Source organism: Pyrgilauda ruficollis, unplaced genomic scaffold (genome assembly GCF_017590135.1).
Source record: "Pyrgilauda ruficollis isolate IOZ18807 unplaced genomic scaffold, ASM1759013v1 scaffold25, whole genome shotgun sequence".
Lineage (NCBI taxonomy): Eukaryota > Metazoa > Chordata > Aves > Passeriformes > Passeridae > Pyrgilauda > Pyrgilauda ruficollis.
The window spans coordinates 7,627,569-7,651,554 of NW_024523822.1; the positions used below are offsets into that span (position 1 = coordinate 7,627,569).

The 23,986-nt window shown below is 42.8% G+C and overlaps 1 protein-coding gene across 1 annotated transcript in view; it reads left to right on the forward strand.

Annotated features, from left to right (window-relative positions):
- Positions 1-973: 973 nt before the first annotated feature.
- Positions 974-23,986, forward strand: part of LAPTM4B (lysosomal protein transmembrane 4 beta) — a 59,637-nt gene continuing 36,624 nt past the window's right edge. The window contains exons 1-2 of the mRNA XM_041470881.1: positions 974-1,129; positions 19,067-19,178. Coding sequence (XP_041326815.1) covers positions 1,034-1,129; positions 19,067-19,178 — 208 coding nt within the window. The 5' untranslated portion in view covers positions 974-1,033. The remainder of the gene's footprint in view (positions 1,130-19,066; positions 19,179-23,986) is intronic.

Consider the following 23,986-nt stretch of genomic DNA (forward strand, 5'->3'; position numbering starts at 1 on the left):
AGTAGGGATAAAGCATAGTTGGAAATGTTTACCTGTACCAAGTTAGCTTTTAAGTTCCTGTTCTGTGCAGATGTATGTACGTACGAAATAATGAAGAGCCCCAAAGCAACCATATATGGAAGCACTGGAGTATTTTCAATGTTATATTTTGATGATAAATCGTGGAATTTGGTAGCAAGCCAAGACGAATGGCAGTAAATAAATTATGCTTAGGGTCAGGGTAGACATGCAGACCTTCTCACAGTATTTTCTTCATTATTTCATCTGGAGGACAATGCAAGCCTCAAATAATAAAACATGAAAAGTCAGCTGCTTGGTAGGAAGTTCAGCTCAAATCTGCATCAGTGCTTGAATATGCAGGACTGGGTCCTTCCTCCTAATGATGCGTGCCTCCCTCACACCCCACCGTCATCAGGGCATTAACTACAGGTGTGACCATGAGCTTACTGTTACCTTGTCTATCAGTGGCACGAGGAAATCCCAGGCACCCCAATAGCAGCATCTTTGGGAGTGGATTAGGAGGGCACTGTGAAAGCAAAAAAATGTTCATGGCTGCAGAATATGGGGCAAATTCAAAACATTCCATGACCTCCTCCAATATTATCTTTCCTTATAGAGAAATGGAGTTTATTTTTGCTGCTTTGCCACTCAAGAATTGCGAGACCAACTACGAGCTTTGCCAAGGAAGCGCCGAGCCGGGCTCATTCCAGGCGCGGCGGGGAGAGCATCCCCCGGGCAGCATCCCCCGGGGAGCGGCCCTGACCCGGCAGCGCTGGGGTCGGGCTGCAGCTCGCTGAACGCCCTGGACTGCGCATCCCGAAACCCTCCCGCTCTTCGGCGCGGCTGCTCCGGGCTGCTGCTGTGGGTACCGGCGCCCGCAGGGACCGCAGAGCTGCCTCCGCCCTCCTGGGCCGTGCCGGGCCGGGCCGTGCTCTCGGTCCCGCCCGCCGGGAGGGGCGGCCCCGTTCCGGCCCCGCCCGCGGAGCGGCGCGGACAGAGACGCGGAGCGGCGAAGCCCCGAGGAGCCGCCGAGATGCTGAGCTCGCCCTGGGCACGCTTCTACTCCAACAGCTGCTGCCTCTGCTGCCATGTCCGCACCGGCACCATCATCCTCGGCGTCTGGTACCTGGTAAGCGTGCCCCCGGCTCCGGGCGCTCGGCACCGGCTGCAGGGCAGCCTGAGGGGCTGCTCCGCGGCTGGGGGTGCCGATCGCAGCGGCTCGGGCTGCCCGGGCAGCCCAGGCGGGTTTCGGAGGCAGCCGCGGTGTTAGAGCAGCGAAATGCGCAGGCAGCGCCGCTCGTCCCGGCGGGCACGGGCTGTGCCGAAACTGGGGCACGGAGCGTGTGCGCGGACAGGGCTCAGGGCAGCGGGGCAGGAGATGCACTGCGCGGGCAGGCGCGGCAGGGGCTCAGCCCAAAAGCTGTGTGGGGGTTAAAAATGTGGTAAGTGAAGACCCCCGGGTGAAGGTTTTCCCCCAAACTTCGGGGTGGTCTCAGACCGGGGTGGCTGCAGCACACGGGCCCCGCCGGTGTATTAGCTCCAGCAAGGCTGCCCGGCCCCTGGACACCGCGCAGCAAATCATGTTTTATCATCTCTGGTCGCTGTTTCATAAAGCGTTCGGGTGTTCTTGTCACTGCTGTCCCCTGTGTGGCAGGTAATCGCTTGGCAGTAGCGTTTTGGTCTGCATGCTAGAGCTGAAACCTTGCAGGCAGGTGTTGGCAGGTACGAGAAAGATATCTTTCTTCTGCGGGGATTACGGGACACGAGTGAGGAATTTACCCTGGAGACACCAGCGTTATCATCAGTAACCAAAGGCTGTTTGGCGCTCAGTTATTTGGCCCGGGGAAAGACTCGGTGGGGAGGAGCCGCCTTAAGCTCTCAGTTCCTCTCTGACAATTGTTTCCCCATCCTTTGCAATGTGGGGAAAGCAGTTTTCGCAGAGCTGGTCCAGCTGTAGTCGCAGGGTTTTCAGAATAAAAAGAACTGGTTGATTGCTGTAGGTAACGTAGATGCTCTTCTCAGCCTGCCCCGTCTCTGGGTGTGAGGAATCAATCTCCGTCTGATGGCAGGGCTGTGCAGAGCTGTTTGCCAAGCATCATTTTTCAAATGACTGCAGACGGAAGCAGATTAGACCCGGGTTTATTTGCTAACCACTGAAATTCCCTGCAGAAGCAAGTGAAAAATGCAGGGCTGCCTCCACTGTAGGACAGCTCATTAAATAAATTCAACCCGTGTAATAAAAAAGCTAGGTTGACATTTATGTCCTAGAAATCATATAAAATGTTCTATGTCCTGTAAAATGTGTATTTCACCACTGAGAAAATTGTGCATTAGTTGAACCATTTCTTGCTCCTGGTTTAATAAAAAATGGTTAATAGCAACATCACCAATACTGACAGAATTGTGAAAGATGCCTCTCTTTGCCTGGCTGCAATTAAGTTTTGCTACGTTGTAATATGACCTGAAAGCTTTTGAACATTTCTTCTAGGGGGCTTATTATTTCTTTCAGCCTTCAGCTGAACGAGGCCTTTTCACATTGGTTCCACAGAGACAGGATACAGATATTTTAGCTGTTCAGTGACCTAAAGTTATTTGAGGAAGAGGGAAGTGCATCACCTGGGCTTGGATATAAAGAGAAGTCTGATAGCTTTTTAGACTGTTACCTAATCTGTTATAAACATTTAAATACCAGTGGGCCAATGTCACATAGTATTTTACTGCAAAATTTGGTCATAAATGTCCTTTCCTATGAGCAGGTATTTCCTGATTTACATCTCTTGCTTCTTTTGCTTTCATAACTTTTTCAGGATGTATTTCTAAATTACTTCAAACTGGTACAGTACACATTTCTTTCTGTGCTTTTTTATTGCAAGTATTTGAATTTTAAATTTAATCTTTAAGAATAGATATTTAGATGTATGTAGATAATAAATGCTAAACCTTTTTTATTATGTTAGGAAACAAAAAGTAAGGAAGGAGTAGCTCCTTGAATGAATGGTCGTGGTTGAAAGATCTGGTTGATAAAGTCATATACAAATTGATTTATTTGGCTCAGAAGAACAATTATGGTTTGGTTACATAACCATATAACATAACATATAAAACCATATATCTCTGCATGTATTTTGGTAACATGGTTTTATTACCATGTGCTGTTGAGGGTTAACATAAAAATAGATGTTGTCCTGGTGGCTTTTTTTTTTTCTCTGCATGTATTTTGGGTGATTGCATTACTCCAAACCACACATGACCTACGAGCATTACTTCAAAGTTCAAAAACCCTCTCTCAGCTTTTGCAACACCAGCATGTATTCTATATATGCTTTGCCATTATTCCTTACAGGAAATTACTTGAGGAAAAACATCAACCTTGAGAATGAATAGTTTTCTTGTTGCTCTTTCATTTCTCACTACCTGTGTGGTGTAAGTTTTATTAATTCTATGACAACTAATACAATGATTCAGTAGTAGAAGCATCTGAAGGAGGAAAAAGCAGTAGCTTAGAAGTTTTGGCAGACTTTTAACACAACATTTTCACAGTTTTGCGTTAGCACAATTTCAGGAGGCAGAATTTAATGTCTGAGTAAATATGGAAAGAATAGCGGGTGAGATGGAATTCATCTTCCCATAGCAACCCTCCCAGTGCCACGCTGTTCTTTGGGAGCTGGAAAGGTGTTGGTAACACACCAATGTTTTGTCTGCTGCTGAGCGGTGCTGGCACAGCATCAGTGCTGTGTCTCAACATTCCACCCCCCATCAATAAACTGGGGACCCTTTAGTTTTAATGTTTTAACTAGTTTTAATGTTTTAACTGGGTGTTTGGAGTCCTACAAATAGTGGGGAGAGTGGGAAGCCGAGTGCAGGTGGAGTCATCAGTGCTGCTGTTGAGGGAGTTTTCCCACAAAAGTGAGGGGCAGGAGCAGAGAGCTTTTCCAAGGCAAGCACAGCAGCCACAGACACTTACAATGGTCACATAAGTATCAATAGCTGGGAAATAAAAATTTAACTTTATTTTAGAACATGATGGATCTCAGAATACTAATGTCTCCATAGCTCTTGTGTTTCAGTAGTTTCTTCCTGGTAGAGCCATTGGTACTACATCTAGAGCAATATAACACACCGCTGCATGATACCGCAATATAGCATAATAATGCAATATACATAAAGTCACTGAGCACTGAGGTACTTCAGTGTGAAAAGTGATTTGTTAAGGTTGGAGTAGCCAGGGGAAATTTCCTGAAAAGAATATCTAATGGGGTTGCAGAATAGCCCACACCTCAGGAATTAGAGTGCTGCCTTGGGGAGAACAGCTTAACAGGGGGTGCTGCAATGTTAAATACAATTATGCTAAGGATTAAAATGTCAGCAATATGCTTGACTGGGGGTTAATGTTTATTTAAAACCTGAGGACCAGTTTGGTTTAGCTGGTATTAATTTTTGAATTTTCATCTGAGATGGGTTGTACACTTTTCTATATTATAACACGAAATCAGAGGTCACAATAGTAACGCAGAAACATTTTGGGGCACAAAAGTCTTACAAGTATCTGAGATGGATTGTACACTTTTCTATATTATAACATGAAAGACGTCACAATAGTAACGCAGAAACATTTTGGGGCACAAAAGTCTTACAAGTGTTGTATTTAAAAAAAACCAAGCCAAGTGAAATTAGAAAGTCACTTCCCATAGATGAATTTTGTCACTGTGCTGTTCAGGACAGTGACAATACTGAAATGAGCCAACTTCAGTTCTGATCTCCAGTGGGTGCTGGAGTCTGGGGGAAAGCTGGCATTTCAGTTTCCAAGTGCCCCAGTCATTGCTGGTGAGTCAGAATAACAACACCCCTGTCAGTGACAGCATTTATAAACACAGCGTGTCTTCTTCCTGAGGAAATGGGCTCCACTTTCCTTGTCTAAAACACAAAGAAGGAACAGCATCAGATATGCTGACAGTGTCATGGAAGGATTTTCCACTCTCCTGACAGTGGCAGTGGGGTTTCTGCACACCCTGAGGATCCACTGACACCATCTGGGATAGCAGGAATTCTGATTATTTCTGATTGCTTTGGTGGGGAGAAGACGAAATTGTAAGGTATCAGTTAAAGAAAATAAACAATAAAAGAAGGAGCCTTCTTCTTTGAGCTCTGTGTGCCCAGTGCCTCCTGCTACCTGCCTCAGGGCAGCAGAGCCCTGGGCCCAGGCTGCTCCTCCCCGTGGTCCCACAGTCCCCCCAGAACCCTGCAATGTCACCTGTAGCACCTCCAGTGCCAGTCCAGTGCTGCTGGCCCTGGGAAAAGGATTCCTGCAGAGCGGGGCCTGCTGGGGAGCCGCCGCTGCCACGCCTGGGAGCCGCTGCCCTCCCTCTGCCCCTGAGGCCCCGACAGGGAGGGGCTAAAAATAAAACTAATGGGAGTCTGAGAACCTCTTATAACCACAAGTTATCGAGTTGTGTGGCTCTCACTGAAGGATGTGCAGTAAGAACATAGATAGAGCAAGCTGAAGCGTTTAGCCAAGGTAGGTTAGATGTTTGAGCTGCTATTTGTGGAAAGCTCTGCATGAATTGCTAGTTGTGACATTTCAGTTCTGGATTTTTCTGAATATACTGGTGAAAACATGTCTAATATCCATCTCTGTCCCAGTCATCTTTTTTTTAATCAAAGGATTGAATCCTAATGATGAAAAACTGTACTAGTAGTAGACTTATATTGTGAAGGAAAAGAAAAGCACAACATGCTTAAATCAGTCTTACTGATTTAAGGTTGAACACCCTGATAAGATTGGTAGAGTGCACTTGATCTGATGTCAAAAGGAGAGTGAAAATATTTATTTTGTGACTAGGCCACTTTTATGTCCTGGCATTTTTCAAGCCTCATGCAAAACAGCATGTATGTCAGTGTGCTTAAATACCAGTTAGAAGATTTCAGTAATCTTGTCTTACTTGGCAGGGGGTAGAGATCAGCAGTGACTGCTCATGTAAACAAAATATCCCTGCACTGGATCCTTCCAAGCTGCTGCATCTGCTCTCCTGCAAGCTTTACGCTGCCTGAGACTACTCACATCAGCAAAGAGTTGTGACTGAGGGTCCTGTGAACAGCTTGTGAAGGCTTTTTTAGGGAAAAGAAAGAAATTCTAAGAAGTTCTTGATTATTTTCAAATCTGGGAGAATCAGGAGATTTTGAAAACTGAAAAAAAGAACTGAAGTTGTGAAAAGAGCAAAATTACACAATCAGAACACCTGATGTGTTATCTCAGTGTCAGGTTGTGGGAATTTTCATGAACACAGATACGAGGCCTTGTGTTTTACTTAGAAAATTAGCTTGCTTTGTCTTTATATGGAATGAAATGGGCTAAAAAGAAAGGGTTTTCAACTTTGTCTGTGTGAAGGGCCATAGTAGCCAGCTGACTGAAGGCTCAGTCCCTTCATATCACCCAGGGATGTTGCTTCCCGTGTTGTGCCAGTGGGATATAGCTGGGGTTGGGTGGGATTATCCTGCAGCACAGCCCTTACAACCTCCAGTGACAGCCCAGTTCTGCTGGCCCTGGGGAAAGGATTCCTGCAGAATGGGGCCTGCTGTGGATTCTTCAGGTGTTTGCCCCTCCATGGCCCAGACCTGGGCTGTACATTCAGGGGAAAGAGCTGGGTGGTGCCAATGACATTCCTAATTCCCATCCCTTGGTAGGAGATGCAGTGTCAGCAGTACATGAAATTTCTCGGCTAGCAAGTGAAGGTGTCATAATGTGAAATTAGTTGAGATTCCCAATTCTTCTAATAGAAATGGCTGAATTGATTAAATATTTATGTCCCAAGTGCCATGTCTACAAAATGATCATTAGTTTTTCTATTGTCTGTACTTCATAAGATGAAAGACAAGATGATGGAAAAAAACCAGTAACATTCCCAAGTAACTCATTAGACTTTTCCTATGCACATACTTGGTATTGTGGAGAGTGGAGAGAAAACTTGAAATTCATTATGAATAAAGGAGAATATTAATCTTACTTTTAAAGGCTTCCCTGATGATTGATGTACATGTTGAATGTCCAACTGACACTGGAATCAAAGGAGGTTCGGGGTATATGCTCTTGGACTGGATCACATCCATTTCATTATCTCCAAGACCAGGGGGGAAAAAAGGACTGATTCTGCACACAAATACCTGCTCAGGCCCTGTATGGTATTTTCTTAACAAACTGAAAGCATATGTATGATTAATTTTAGGTATGGCATAGCAAAAAATAAAGCCTAATAATGATCATTAGCATGAACAAAATGATCTTAGCTGAAGGACCTTCTCAATAACCAAATTATGATTGTAACTTCTCTAGAGATACATTTTTAAATAATTTAAGAGTTATTAGCTTCAAGAATGGCATCAGGAGAACTTCTTAAAGAACTCTTTCATGCTGTGCACAGGCCCAGGTTGGTTCCTGCAGTGCAGGACCTTATGCCATCTTTTTTTCTCCAATTCATGCTTTAGGCCCTCTTCAGTTGAATTACAAAATAAAGGAACACGTGGGAGGAATTTAAATGGCACCATCCATAAAATTGCTTGCAAAGAGCCTAATCACTTACCTGTGTGTGACAGAATCCATCCCTGAACAGGCTAAAAGGTTACCTGAACCTTTCATGGGTTCATTGGTACACCATATCCCAAGTTTTACCTGTGCTTTCTGCTCTAGGTAAAAATAGTTGGGTGAAAATTTCTGTTCCCTGTGCTGCAGAAAGAAATAGAAGCAGCATTTTATTCGTTTGTCCCAGACCCTGTCACACATCAGTGTGACATTAAAACATTTATTAAAATTGCTTTTTCATGCCAAAACTTGTAAGTCATTGGAGGGATAAAGTTTCTTGAAAATGTCTTTTGGGCAGCCCTTGCACTTACTGGACTGTTTATTAGTCTGTGACACAACACAAGGATTTATGAAAATGTCTTTAAGCTCTAATCCCCTAACATAGGCAGTTTTTCCTATATCCCCAAATACCACCCAAATATTTCATAGAGTATGTAATCATTGCAATGACAGCTGATAATCTGCATCAGTTATTTTGATAATGACACAGTTGTCTCATGTAATCAATACAATTATCATCTCAGAAACTGCAAACCTTTGTAAAATACCCATTTTTTCTTATTAAGGCCTTCAATTGGATAATAAATTCCCTCCAGTGAGAAAACAGATGGTTGATTGTAAGAGGAGCAAAGTTTACATAAATGCTTGTTGAAGGAAAGAATCCCATTAAGAGTTCAGTATTCTATAATTGCATTTGGGTTTTTATACAAAAAATCATGAATATATTTATGGAAAGGAGAGGAGGTATTACATTAATCAAGTAAAATGTGTTTGGAAGTTCTGTTGAAGGTTAATATGTATCTCCTAGTGAGCCAGAGGAGAACACATTAAGCTTCCTAAACTGATCGTTGATTAGACTGACGTCAGTGCAAATGCAATTAGTCTTATATATTCTTGGACATATGGAACGGATGTTGCAAAATAGCCAGGAATTAATTTCCTTGATTGCTTTCTTTTTCTCTTGTTTTATTGTGAGGCTTGTGCTTTGACTGTAAAACTCTGGAAGTTTAAAGTGGCAGATGCTTGAAGATGTGCAGGGCAATTTCTGTGCTGTTCTCAAGCAGGGCTGGAGGTTTAAAGTCCCAAATCTCCAAACAGCAGAATAAGAAGCAAAAACCCACACCTGTGTCTGAAGGCATCAGAGAGTGCTGCTGGTCAGTGTGAGGTGAATTGCCAGGGAGGCACCCCTGAAGAGTTAATATGGACTTGAGCTTAGCACACTGTCCCTGCACCTCCTGAGGGTCAGCTCTTTTGCAGGTGTCTGCAGTCAGCTCTAGCTATTGTCATCCTGGTACTCAGCCTTGAAAGTCCCTGAAGAGTTAATATGGACTTGAGCCTAGCACACTGTTCCTGCACCTCCTGAGGGGTCAGCTCTTTTGCAGGTATCTGCAGTCAGCTCTAGCTATTGTCATCCTGGTACTCAGCCTTGAAAGGGGTTTTGAGAGTGCTGGGACTGCTTTTCATTTTGTTGCTGCCATGTGCTGAGCAAGGTCTTGTTCTACCCAGAAATACATTAAGCTGCTTAAAACAGACAGGACAAATGCTTTTGGCAGAAACACAGGTTTGTGGGAGATTTTCACCTTGGAGAGATGCATTTCCCAACAGTGAAACAGCTGTGGCCAGCCAGACAGGATACATGTGATCGCGTTCTTTACTATTTCTGTAATTATCTGTACTGTCCCATCCTTCCACTTCTTCCTTGCGTAACTAAATCCCTGCCTTGGCTGCAGAGTGCTTCAAGCGTGCAGTCACTTATATGGCTACTGTGGATATTGCTTGTGGTGGCTGCATAAGAGTGATGGATCAGTGATTTGGTGCGTTTTGGTGTTGGTTTTTATTAGGTTGTTTTTTAAATGAAGTGGTTGTACGTGGCTTGCTCTCAAAAGCAGAGCACAGTCCTCTCAGCAGTGCAGTGGCCAAGTCCAAGGAGGGTGGAGGGGGCTCTGAGCACGGATGGGGCTGTGGGCTGCTGCAGGACACACAGTGTGCTGGCCAGGGCCAGTGGGTGCCTGCACAGTGCAGCCCAGCTAACACCTACAGCGGTGCTGCCTGGCCCTTCCTCTGTCACAAGTTCACACAAAAGTCTAGACCTGTGGGAGCTGCCACAACCCACTTCACAGTCAGACTTCAGCAGGTCTGCCCTCAAGCTTTCACAGTCAGCTGCGAGGCTCAAACATGCATTTTTGGAAGTCAAGGGCAAATGCAGAAACCAAACAAATCCCAGCTGAGCAACCCTTTTTCTAATAAGGTTTTATTGCATACCAATTCTCTGCTAGTTCTCCACTGCATTCTGAACCAAGATGACCTTTAGGAGAAATTGTGAGTTGATCTAGCAATGTTGTACGTGATTATGTTTCTCCATAAATATTTCCCTAGAAGTCTTGTTGGGCAGAAGACCTCAGCAGTCATTCTCAGGACGATACAGGCTAAACTTTCTTTAAATACAAAAAGCAACAAAGACTCCACTGATAAATTTGTATACAAATAGCTTATTTCCTTAAATCAGGGAAAGATGTAAGATTAAATAATGTTATGATCCAATCATTAAAAATTATGTAAAATTATGAAGGAGATGCTTCTGCCCAAATTAAGGTGCAAGCAAGACCATATGCCAAAGTCAGTAGTATGGATTTTATTTAACAGCAAATGGGAGGTAGAAAGAGAAAAAAGGAAATAGAACAAGGAGACGGGAGAAGAAGAGCGTGACAGCGAGACAGATTAAGTAGAAAATATCACCATTCCATGGATCCTGATGGTGTCCTATTGATCCTGTTCTTCTGGTCTTCTTGGTGGTGAGGGTGCCTCAAAACACAGAGTTCAGTGGATTAATGTACACTCAGGCCAGCTGGGAATGCCCAGGCACCTCTCCTGCAGGAACAAGTTTGACACAGTCTCTTGCCACAGGCTCTGGAGCAGTCGCACCACTTTGCATCACCTGCAGGACTCTGCTGCAAGGCATCAGGAATAAGTCTGGGGAGCACTTTGGGGGGTCTTTGATGGATTTTGGCACCCCCTCAGCTGCCTCTCCTGAATGTCCCATGGATGTGGCCTGTGGGGCTGGTGTAGGGGAGGATGGCTGTTCACTGTCTCTGACCTGAGGTTATGCCACACACCCAAAACTCTCCTCCTGCCCCCTTGGTTGGGGAGCAGTCTGTGCAAACTCAGCAGATGAGTCTGTGGGCTGTGGCCTCCCCCACCTCAAACCCAGCCAGAGCTGATTTTCAGGACAGCTGCTGGGTTTGGCTTTCTGGAGGATACTTCATTCTCCCTCAGTCTTGTCTCCTTCTCCCTAGACCTGAGATGATTGAACAATAGTGTCACCTTTGTCTTATCTCAAGTTCCCTTAGGCAGCTTAACTCACTGTCCCAAATTCCCCTCAGGAGGCATCTTCAGGGAGAGGAGGGCTTTGGTGGTTGCAGCTTCTTTATACAGTTTTGCCCTAATGGGCAAAAAGTCCTTCGTAACAATATTTAAGCCACAAACCATAACATTTCAGTCTCTCACAAGTATATAACAAACTAAACTCTGTCTCTAGGGAGGCAGAAACCTCTCATGTGCATATTGCACAATCTGTCCATCTATTTTTGAAATAAATTTAACCATTACCATATTTCACTAATAACAGACCTCTTGTGGTTTGGGTTTTAAGCTTGTTAAAAGGCTGGCAGGAGGCAGTAGTTGAGTCACTTGTATAGAAGAGTGCTGGTAAATTATTCTGGACTTCCTATATCAATTTAATCAGCATAGTCTTTAAAGTTTAGTGTCATAGCAATCAAAGCTGAAATTGTGTATAAAGTCTGATTGAAATATTTTATGCAGCTTTCTATTATATGCTCTCTGTAATATGGACTTTGTAATATGCTAGTCTGAGCCTGTCTGGATGATTCTTTGCCTTCTCATAAGTAGCATGGAAAAATAGTGACTACCCTATCTTCTCCAAATTAAAGAATATAAAAACCTAATTGCTACTTCTGACCTGACTAATGCTCTTCCTATTCCAGTGCAGTATTTCAGATAGCAGCCAGAACCATGCTTTGAGAAACCACACAGGGAGAAAGAACAGCTTGTTCAGGGACAACATTTTAGTTTATTATCCTGTAACGTTAAGGTTGGGCAGTCACCTGAAGCAGGAAGGCTTATATTTTGTTTTTCAGATCTTTTGTGATGTGACTAAACACTTGCATTTCCTTTTAATAAATAGCTCATCCTTTTCTGAATTCCTTCAACCTTTTGGCTTCAGTAATAATGCCTAATAATGAATTTCACTGGTCAAAGGAGTGAAGGATTCCCTTTTAACCCAAGTTCAAGTGTCCCTCTTTCTGTTTCTGTTCAGTCTGTTTTGCTCCATGGGATGAAAAGATAGTTGAGGGTGTCTGGGTTTCTAAGTTGGACCACTCATTAAGCTGTGCATCACTAACATCCACAGCTTGTCCCCAAGCACTGGGAAGTTGAAACATTTTCATTAGCATGAGGCAGAAGGCTTACACAGCAGGAAAAAGAGAGAGATGTCTGCTCAGACAGCCAGGGTTTTCCTGCTCCTCCATTCCTGGAGTTCACACCAGTGGCTGTGCTGCGCTCAGATGTAGCTCCTGTGCCCCCACAGCGAAAGAGATTGAACCACTGCTGTGAGACTTGTCAAGAAACTTGGGTACACAGAAGGGACATCTTGTTTCTTTTTCCTTATGTGCTATTTACCTGCTCTTCGCAGCACTCAGTGTAAAACCTTTATTGACAAAATTGTCTCCTTGTTTCTTCTTCAGTCAGGGTTCAGAGAAAGCCCCCAGTGAACACTTACAAACACAAAACTTTGCCTAACAGGGAGACAGAGAACAGACAGAAAAAAATCTTCCTATATGGGGCAATAAACCTTAATTCATTATCTACACTAACAGAGAAGTTTGGGAAAGGCACCCCAGATAGTGCAGATCTACCATGAGATAGTTAAATCCTGAACCTGATTTTTTTTGCCTTCGTAGAGTTCTTTTGTCCTTTTGTTGAACAAAAGTGTTATTGCTTTTATTAATATCTTCTATGCCTAAAGAAAAAAATGAAGAAATATGCAAGGAACATGTCTAGTGAAAAGGGAAGGGTAGATAGGGAGAATTAGACATTGAGATACTTAAATAGACATTTTCCATTCATTCTTACTTTTTCCGATAGTGATACTGATTTCATATATCCAAGTGCTAGAAAATACTCTTCTGTTTAGTTTCAAGGAGCAAAAGTAGTTTAAGACTGATGTTTTGTTTCTATCATTTCTCTAAAGAACAGGTACCTAGACTCAAAATTGCCTTGAATTTTTTGGAGACAAACAGAGAAAAAGGTACATGGGTTCTTCTTGAGATTTCCTTAAGTTTTACTAAAAATGTTTAGGATTTCTTACTACTAAAATTAATGTCCTTGCCAATTTGCTTCCTTAGTATCTCTGGAGGGGACAACAAACTAAACCATGGCAGTTTTGTGGGATACTAAAAATATGCTAGAACTCCATGTGCCAGTTCCTACATGTTACTAGTCTTCCCAGTGTCATGAAACCAGCTCTGGACTGTAAAAAGGGGCACAGGCAGGGAGTTAGTTCTACACCAATGCTGAGATTTAAGGAGTGTGCTTAAGTGGATCTCTCTTGAGTTCAGTGAGGCTGAAAACAGTAACAGAATTAAAACTGTACGAGCATCTTTCACCACCCATAACACTCAGACTGCTGCATGTATGGATTCAGTTATAAATTGAACCCTCAATAGAAAGAAAAGCTGGGGGAGGCTCTTTTTTCCTGTAAATATAGGTATCTCTCTTCACTGCATTAGAAAGTCTTGGGAGAGCTGTAGTAGAATATTTGTAGAAGGGAACCTGTAGGCTTCAGTAGAAACATCACTGTATTTTTAATGCAGTGTATTGATTTAAAGTGAGCATAATATTTCCTCTTCTATACTCCTTTATCAAAGCTATTTTATTTTGACTCTTGACTGAAAGCCATTGTAACTCCTGGCAATTCTTTCAGTGTTTACAGACATTTATGTAAGTTGCTGGCACAAGCATTTCTCTGTCTGCTTGAGTTAGGGATCATCAGTAGATTCATCATAGATCAGTAGTTAATGGTGTGCTCTTAGGAGCTACTGCAACTAATTTTATTTTAGATAAGCTGGGATAGATACCATGCAGCTGCACTTCTACAAAAGGTCTGAAATTATAGTGATAATTGTTTTCTGATCACCTGTTGCTGCAGTGGTTTCTGACACCTTTCCCCTGCACTTTATTCCCATGGGTCACCACAGTTCACTGCTGACCTCTGTAACAAATGACATGGAAAAAGGGTGACTCATTGACTGTGGAAGTCTGAAATTTTCATGCATTATATAGTTTCTAATTGCTGGATGCTGCCTTTGGAAGACATGAGGTTGTGTCCTTGCATCCTGACCACTGGACATCCTCTCCAGCAAAACTGCCTCACGCTGTGCTTGAGCTGCTGGTTCTTTATCACAGTGCAGGTGGAAGCAGCATCAGTGGCTGGTGGACAGTCCCAGTCTCATCTCCTGCTGCCTGTGCTGCTCATGCCTGCATGCGCCTTCCTCACACAGCTGTTGCTGTTTAAAGTGTCTTCTACTGAAATCTGAAATTATGTTTTATAAGCCCACAGCAGGAACTCCAGTTACTGCTCTAATATCTGGATGTCTCTTTTATAATATTTCCTCTTTCTCCTTGGCTTCATACATTCTGTGGTCTCTATAAAGCAGTTATTTTCCTTGCCTTCATTGATTAAAAAAAGTGATTGTAATTCCATCTGGCTGCCAGAGAAGTAAGATTTTGGGATTTAAAAAGAACAATTCTTTTATTTCCATATCAGAATAAGGGCACAGTTGGGCATTTTCAGGACTTTCTGTAGGTTTCTTGTCCAGTGTGTTGTTAGGGCACTCTGAACACCATCCTGCAGGGACTGAGCCCAGAAGCAGAACTGGGGCTGATCACCACCAGCCCCAGCAGAGCAGGTGATAAACCAGGAAGGCCAAACAAAAGCAAAGAGGGCTGGGACCAGGGACACAGCTGGAGACAAGCTGCAACATGCCTTTACGGGCTCCTCCCTGGAAGCACGGCTGGAGACTGGCGTGGTGTTGTACCACTGGGACCAGAGACTGATGACCCCAGGCTGACCTGGATGGGGTCCTGGGCCATGGGCAGGGTGTGGAGCAGCCCAGGTTGGGGCTGTGCAGGTCGGATAAGGTCTGTGAGTGTCCCTGGAGCTCCTCTCCTGAGCCCCTGGCACCGCTGGGGTGCAATCAGCTGTAGGACCCAGTGGTCACAGTTCCGACTTGATGGTGCAAAGTCTTGCATTTTATTCTTATTGAACACCTGTCATGGGCAGAGTGGGAGCTTCAGATAAAGTTTATTAAAGAAACCCTCCTGGTGAGTCACAGGGTGTAGAAAGGATCCCCTTGCTTTTTAAACTCCTCATAGAGGAGTCTGGGTATGGCTGGATCCTGTCTCAATCCCAGAGTTTGTCAGCAGTTTATGGCTAAAGGATTATATAGGTATAACTGAACCTTTATACAACTTATGTAGGTATAATTGAACCTTTTATACAACTTTGTTCCCCAGGATGAAGGACAGCAAACCAGATATATTTAAATAAATAAGTTTAAAAAAATTATTATTATTATAATGATTAGACAAAACTATTTTAACCAGAATTCTTCACTACACAGTATAGGAGATATAACAGCTATTATAGTACACCATGAAGCAATATTGAAACAATTGTATTAAAGCTAGCAAAAAAATATTAACTGGTAAATAATTATTATTAACAAATCAATGTTACGTACCCATATCAGTGACCAAGGGCCAGTTTCTTTCACTCAGCCTTGAAAGGTAACCTTGAAGGGCATCCCCACTCAAGGGAGAAGTCCCCACACATGCACTGCAGGAGGGAGTGTGGTAGAAGACCCTGCTGTTCAGGTTTGGGACTGGGTGATTGTCTGTCAGCCATTATGTCTCCAGGCCAGCTGTGTCAGCTCAGCAGCTTTAGGTAAACTATCAGCAGTGGCACTTGTTCCTTCATCCACATACTTTTTAGCAGTTCTACCACATTTTCATCTCACTATCAGAATGTTTAACTACAGGATTGAGTCAGACTTGGCTTCAGCCATTGTTCAACACCAAAGGCAGCGTGTATCCCCTTCTTTGTTTACCACTGATAGCTTTGCAAACAGGACACAGTTCAAGTTATTTTACCCCATTCCAGGGAGAGCATCCTGCTGCAATCCTGCTGTTGTATGGCCATGGACACGTTTCAGTTTCTCCATCCATGAAAGGAGGACAGTGTGTCTCACTGGGAAGGTACAGGGTTTAGCAGCTTCCTGCAACTTTGCATAATTAAAATGCTTTCTAAGCATTGCTAATTGGTTGTTACAGTGTTTGTTGCTGAAGAAATGTAAAACATCATGAAGGAAATTTTGGCCCTATCAAAAGAGCACAGGAATCTCTTTTGCTTTTCCTAGAATGGAAATTTCAGCTCTCATACTAACTGCATATACCAACAGGGAATAATTTTTTATGCTTTTGTCCTTGACTGTGTGTCCTTGGAAAACACTACATCAGTAAGTTTTTAGACACACAGAATTTATGCATTAAAGCATTTTTCAAAATTCAACAGTCACATCACTTTCAAAACAAAAGGAAAACCCTAATGAACACAATACACCCAACTGTGCACACATTTCTGGGAGAAAGAGGGAGCAAACAAACATGTGGTGTATTTCACTTGCACTGCTGACAGCACAGCTGGAAAGTGCTCGGTTGATTATGAGGATCTCAAGAGAACAAACTGATAGAACAGAAAAGTAATGCATTAAAGAGCATTAGAGAGATTCCTACTGACTGCAGCAGACTTCAGATCAGGCAAACACAATCTATATCTTATACAGAATTTAAGGCAATGCTGACAATCACATAATCTGAATTAGGACACATCCATAAGGAGAAAGTACAGTGCGTAGGTCAGTATTTTATGAATTTCATGGCTACATCTGTACCCAAAAAAATATGTCTTTAAAATAGCAACACTCTATACATTTATGGTTTCTGAATGCTTGGACATTTTGAGTAGTCTTCTTAGGTAAACATATTTATTACTGGCTTATATCTTCTAGCTTTCGACAAAGGAGTATAAAACAAGAACTAAGTTGTGACATGGAGTTATACATAATGTTAAAACCCAGTAAGATTTATGGAATGTAACTTTGAATTTTGATAGTCATCTGATGTTTTCAAAACCAAGAGAAAGCCAAGACAAGACCATGCTGCAGCATTCCCAACACAAAGCTATTTAACTATTCTATGTAAAAATGCAATGACAGTCTCTAACTCCCTCCAGACAATCTCTGCTTTTCTTATTATTCACCACACTAACTTAAATTTTCTTTTGCTATAATTCAGATCTGTTTACCCAGTAGATCTGTTTCCTCATTCTTTCCCCCCACCTTTCTGCTCATAAAAGACTGAGAGCACCTCCCCCTACTTTTTCCTTGCTAAGTAACCCCAGTTTTTTCCCTATCTGCCCTACATTCCAGATGTCTGACTACCCTCTGTTCTGATGCAGGATCTTCCCCAGGGTTTTTCCTTGTACATTTTAGAAGGACTTTGAGTCCTTTCTGCAGAGGCCCATGGAGGGCAAGTGGGAGGATAGTTTATGCATCTAGTGCCCAGGTTTCTGCAGCACTGCCCAGCACCATGTAGCCTTAAAGCTGAGCTTGTGGGATTCCACTGGGTTCACATTCTTCTGAAGTTCTTCACAAATGTGTTTCTTTATGCTTTTTGTGCTGAATTGCGCTCTGTTGTCTGAATTCTGCTCTAGTTGGTCAAAATAATTTTAATCTTATTTCACAAAGTGCTTACAAATTGGCATTGTCTGCAAATTAGAGAAAGGTAGAGGTTACAAGTCACTTAAAATAACAAGTCTCTCAATGATACTGGAAAACCCTAATCAATATATCTTCTTTTCTGGCTGTGAATCCTTAAATCTGCCACAGCTGTTCTTTCAGTACAGTTATCCAGCTCGCAGTGCATTCACCTTCCTGCACATTCAACCAAACCAGGTTTTCCGTGCTCATTTGTGAGAATCTCATAATGTCAAAAGGTGTGCTAAGATGCAGAGATGTTACCTACTGCTTCTCTCCTGTCCATAAAGCCTCTTAGTCTGTCAGAGAAGGAAAATAAAGATCAATTACTTACAGTTTGTCCTTGATAAGCCCGTGGTGATTGTTATTTGTCACCATACAAATTTGAAGTGTTAATGGGGAGACTGCTTGATTATCTGTTCTTATTTTGTTCTCACAGTCTATCTAGAAATTCATTAAATGACCTTCCAGCTTTGAAATTGCATAAACTGTTCTTGCTCTTTTCTTGTCTTGTGAACTCAATCTATTCTCAGCAGTTTTCAAAGATTGCTAACAGATCTGGTATCAGCTGGACTTGATGGAATTTACCTATCAAAAAGGACTTATCTTACCTGAGAAATTCTCTAGCCTGTTATGTCTTGAAATAACCTGTGCTACACCTACACCTTCTTGTTGCTGTTAGTAACCTGTGATCAGATTAGGATGACTTTGAAGTGAGAACCAAAGCAATAAAATCCGTCTTTCCAAGTGTACTGTTTTGAGCTTTCTTCTTTCCATTTTCTTCACCAGTTATCTTCCTACTTCTGTAGAATAAGCTTTTAGCCTGGCTGCATTATTTCATGCTGAGCAATCTTTTCTGCAATTAGCTCTTTTCACTTCAAAGCAATATGAGCATTTTGTTCAGATTTGTTTTAAAATACAGCTCTTGGCTACCTCTCCAATCCGTTCATAGCTGATACTTGACAATCCGCTTCTACTGGATCACTTGATATTCTTGGCATTTAATTCACTTACTGCATTTCATAGCCAAGGCCTCGGTGGTTGTGAATGTCCATCTGTGTCATATGACACAGGAATGTGAGCATCAGACACGGGGCTCACATTGCCACCTCCTCCCACCCCCCCCAGGCCTCCTCATTTAGCAGCTCACCTGAACCAGCACCCCATTCATGGCCTCTTAAAACATAGTAATTGAGCTCCTCTTTGGTCATCTAGCAGTTTTACAGGATCTGTCCCCAATTCTGCTTCTGCCATGCTGATAGTCCTTGATTACAGCACCCATTTGTAATAATCTCGAAAGGACTTGTGGATGTGCTAACATGTTTTATAGTCTGAAAAAGCAGTGGTAACTTTTCTGGTGTGGAATAGACTTGGAATTAAAAGAGGTAATCTACATTTTGTTTCATTTTCATGCTGCTACTTAGGGAAGAAGTCCTGTTTACCAGCTTAGAGGAATTAGTTGAAGTGTTAAGTACTACAGATGTACAGTTGGGAAACAGTCTCTGTCATAGGCTGGTGTGAAACTTGGTGGGTATGTGCTGCCCAGAGGTTTTCCATGGATTACTTTCACAGACTGATCCTTTTCCCTTTTTCCTCTCTGTAGATTATAAATTCGGTGGTCTTGCTGATTCTGCTGAGTGCCCTGACTGATCCTGACCAGTACCACTTGACTAGTGCTGAATTAGGGGGTGAATTTGAATTTATGGATGATGCCAGTAAGTACAAATTCCCTAATTACTAGCACTCATTGCTCCAGCATTTATGTAACTGTCCTATCGTTCCAGTAATTACTGTCCTTTTAATTATTGCTTCACCTTTGTATCTTGCAGATGCATTTTTATTGTGAAAGGTGTCATGACACAGTTCAAACTTGTTTCCTGGTGGTAACCTTATCTGCCACCTACCTATTAGTAATCAACCCATCTGCTCTGCTGTGTCCTGGCTTGGCAGGGGCAGAGCCAGCCCTTGGCAGGGGGATGTATCCCTGAGCATGGTGCTGAAAGCCCCGGGCGAATTTTGCAGGCCTGAGGGAGATAAGGAGTCTCTGCATCTTGCAGCACCACATCCCAAGCACCTGCACATGCACAAGAGCCCACGCTGCTGTTGTCCCTTCCTGCTGGGTGTATTCATGCACCCCCTGTGCATGTGGCATGACTTGCACAAACCTGCCCAAATAGATGTAGATGCAAATATCAACTGTACAGTCACAGGCATATTAGCAATAACACAGAGAATCCCTTCTCGTACTGAAAGGCATCATAGAAAATCTTCAGTATAGTTTCAGAGAAGGGTAAGCTAGGCCATTTATGTCTCCTACAAAACCTCCTGTCCTTTGAAAATATTTTCCTGTTCCATAGCTTTTCCAAGTTATTTGGTGGTTTGTTGATTCAACTGTTTAATTCATATCTAGTCAAGTTTTCCCTCAATGTGATTTTGATTAAAATGTCTGTTTATTTTCATTTCTGCTCACAAGATAGTTATATTCAACATTTCTCATAGTAGTCTGAAACAAGGTCTGTTGCTAATCACACTGGTGTCTTTCTGCTCAGAATTCCCCCATCTACAGCTAAAGGTTCTAAGTCCTTTCCTCATTCCTACTGAAGTCAATAAAAATGTCTGTAGGAGAAGCAATAGCCCCACACATGAGAAAAAAATTGCCCATTGTTGTGTTGGAGATGCTGGGTATCATGTAAGGGATGAATATTTCCACAAGGTATTTATGCAAATATGCCTTGAAGGTCTACATTGAATTAATGATAAGGGGTGATTGCAACTTTGTGTCTTCATTGAAAAACCACCTACAACTTCTGACTAAAAATCTTTTTATATAACTGGATTTAAGAAAGTAAGGACCATAGTAGATACAGATGGGCTCCTAGCTGATTCTGACATATTAAAACTGACTGCCTTGTCCTAATTCTCAGAGATTAACCTTGGTAATAACTGTCTGTCAGTGTGGTTTTATATAGCTGACATCAGAGGCCTGCCAGTGCCCAAGGCTTTAAAATTGTAATTCTGTTTTGTAATGCAGTAGCTGTCAGATAAAGTACATTGGGGATTTCCATCTACACTTGAAAATTTTATTTTCTGTATATTTTTATCAAGGCTTCTGGAGTGAGCCCTGCAAGACTGTGAAAGGATGGTTTATGGGCCAAGCAACTTCATTTCCATTTGGTAAAGGGAACATTTCACAGGCAGTTAAATTACAAATGAACACTTGAATTAATGTCTTCTTTTATTCTTTGGCTCCCTCTGGTTTGGTGCCTTACTGAGTAAAGGTCGTTGAGTCAAGCTACTGACTTTTATGGTTACTGGAAGTAGCTGGCAGGAGATAATTTCTTTCTTCTATTCTTTAAGCATGACTATATTTGTTCAAATGTAATGAAATGCTTTATTATGAGATAAATCATCAGGAAAATTTCACATACTTTTCTGTTTTCCTGCTTTTGTCTTTTTTGAAGAAGTGTTTTTCAGGTTAGCTGCATGCACTGAAACCATGTGTATGAAATACAGGAAGATACATGATTTTTTTATGCTAAAGAAGATCCCAAAGTTGTTATCTGTACTTCTGTTGACAAATAATAATGACACAAACACTAATAGCCATTATTCTTCTTCCTATTGGTGCTCCTACCAATAGCAAACAACAAAAAAACGCAGACACAGAGTTTACATGTAAAATTTGTCACTCCCTTCCTCTCTCTCCTGTAAGAGGATCCCTCATAAAAGATCTGAAAACATCATCTGGAAAAAAACTTATCAGCTGTGTCACAGTAGTCAAATGAAGTTAATGACAGGTTTCCCTTGACTTCCAAGAAACCAGGATTCCACCAATATTTGTGTTCAGATTTATTTCTAGCTGTGTCTGGTTTATGGAGAAATCTCAATTTCCTGTTCCAGCAATGGGAAAAATTCCTGCCACCTGCAGAGCCACAGCCAGCCTAGTGCAAAGTGCTTGAAAATACCAGTGCAACATCACTTCTAATCCCAGGATTTAGTGTGGTTCCAAGGGCATTACCAGAGGCTCCAAAGTACCTGTTTGATTAGTCAGAGAAAGGATTTACCTGAACACGTAGAAAAAAGCTCTAGGCTATTTATTTTCCCTTCTATTCTAGAAAAGGAAGCAAGGGGGAGGAAAGTCTGCCAAGACTTAACCATGTGGCAGAGGGAGTACTGGAAGACACCAGTGTGTGTGGCTTGTGTGGCTCTCCAAGATGTACATCTCAGAACATGGTAAAATGCTGGGCTTCCTCCTCTGCTGGATATTCAACTGAGCCCATTTAGTCTCATCTTTCTTTTTATTATTTCCTGAGGGAGTTTAGAAGCTGGACTAGGGAAAAGTAGAAATGTGTGAGCTGCTCAATGTAATGCTGCTGCTGTTGAAAGACTAATAATCTCAGCACAGGAGATGGAAAAGCCCTATAATTCATTTTGACTTCCCAGAGGGTTTTGCCTGAGCCTTCTGTTCAGCTTCTTCAGACACACAGATCACCATCCTGACATGTCAACAGCCCAAACAAGCTGTGAGTGTTGCTTGGTTTTATTTACTGCTGTCATAGTGTCAGAGATGTGTGTGTGATACTTCACAGGCCACATGACAACAAGGATTGACATCCTCTGCATGCCCTACAGAAACTGAGGGGAACTTTGACACTGATACCAGCAACTTAGGTCAAAATCTGCCCATGTCCCTGCCCTGGGATGGGCAGACAGGACAAGCAGACATCTCAGGACAGGGGAGAATAATGTGATGATCTCTCAGCTGAATATGACATGCACCCAGGACTTAAAAATATTAATTCAAATAGAAAATTTTTATAAAGAAATCTACCAACAGCAGGCTTGGACTTCTGCTGGGGGATAAATGGAAGTGGAGTAGGTACATTCCTGTCAATCAACACCTCCTACGCAGTACGAGTCCCAGATATAGGGAGGGGCAAAAAACTAGATCCCTTCCCAGTATAGGATATTCAGGGCAGCATCTTCCCCTCTGATTTTATACTCTGGAATAAATGTGCTGGGCCCAAAGGTGCAGAATACTCTTTCCTTCTCATTGCCCTCCTCTCTTTCTCAGGGAGCTGTGCAGGTTGTGACCCGGGGGGCTGCATGGTGGCTGGCAGCAGTGGCCTCAAGCTTGCACAAGCAGCCTGCAGGAGAGAGCAAGGCAGTAATCCTTAGCTGGCGGTCAGAAGGCTCTTGGATAAATAAGGCTGGGACAGTGGAGAAACTGCCTGAGGACTGCAGCCTGCTGCTCAGCAGCTTTCTGACCCCTGCTCTCAAAGCTGAGGGCCAGTGATTAACTCCAGGGCTGCGGCAGGTGATGAGGGTTTGAGATCTTCATGACTCCACACTCTGGGAGTGGCCTTGCTGGCTGCTCCTCCCTGTCCCTGCAGCACCCACCATCAGCCTCCTCTGCAAGAGGAGTGGCGAAGGCAAGGAAATACTTTTGAGGTGATTCGAGGGAGCTCGAGCTGCAGCTTGCTGTGCACACAAGTACCGCATGACAGAAGCTCTGCCCAGCCCCAGCAGCATCTTCTCTCCAAAGAGGCAGGGAAGTAGGATGTCACTGCAAAGTGTAAGAACTAAAGCACTCAACTGGTTTCTTTAAACCCAAGGAGAAAAAAACTCAACTGGTTCTTTTAAACCCAAGGAGAAAACTCAAAAAGCCATCTAGGACAAATAGCTGGATAACTTCTTCAGCAGTCCCAAGTACAGCCCTTCTAGCTATAGAAAGCACAGCATGGCTGGAAAAAAATCATACACCCTTGTCAGTTTCTCATTTAATGTGCTGCATATCTAGTTTCACTCTGATTAATTGAAGCTGACATGGCTCAAAAAACCCAATGAAGCCTTAAATGAGAAAGAACTAGCTTGAGCCAACTAGGACTTGGCATGGTGGAGCACAGTTAGGGAGACAGTGGAGACAGGGAGCATGAGTGTGTCGGACCAGATCTTCAATGTCAAGTTCATCACAATTTGCTGGTCTCTGGCTCTGAACCAGTACTGCCGCAGTCACCAGCAAAGCGGAACCTGTGACTCCTGTATCTGCTGCAAATGACAATGACAGCAGCTTCCCCCCAGATGCAGGAAGTAGGTTGTTGGGAACAAGAACAAATGCATAAGCAGTGCCTCCAAACTGATGGTCAGAATCAAAATATTGATCCATGAGCGTCTTTTACAAGAGGTTCAATTGAGGTTAGTGACTACAGCAGCTATTTTCTCTTCTTTTCTTTCATTACCTTAATTGTACTTGGTCCATTCAAAATAATTTTGATTTCACAGGATGTATGTAGGTAGCCAGAGTAAATGGCCACACAACCAGAAGTGTCTTAAGAGGCGGCAGTACCTTTTATTAGTAGAGTTTATTTTGTGGATACTTCTTCCTCTTGAGGGCAGAATTCAGATCACTTCTAACAGGCACAGCACAGCCTTTACAGCTCCTAAAAACCTGGAGACTGGTCGAGGTAATGCAGCTCAAACACTGCACTGGTTGTCTGAATTCTCTACACATTCTAAGAGGAGA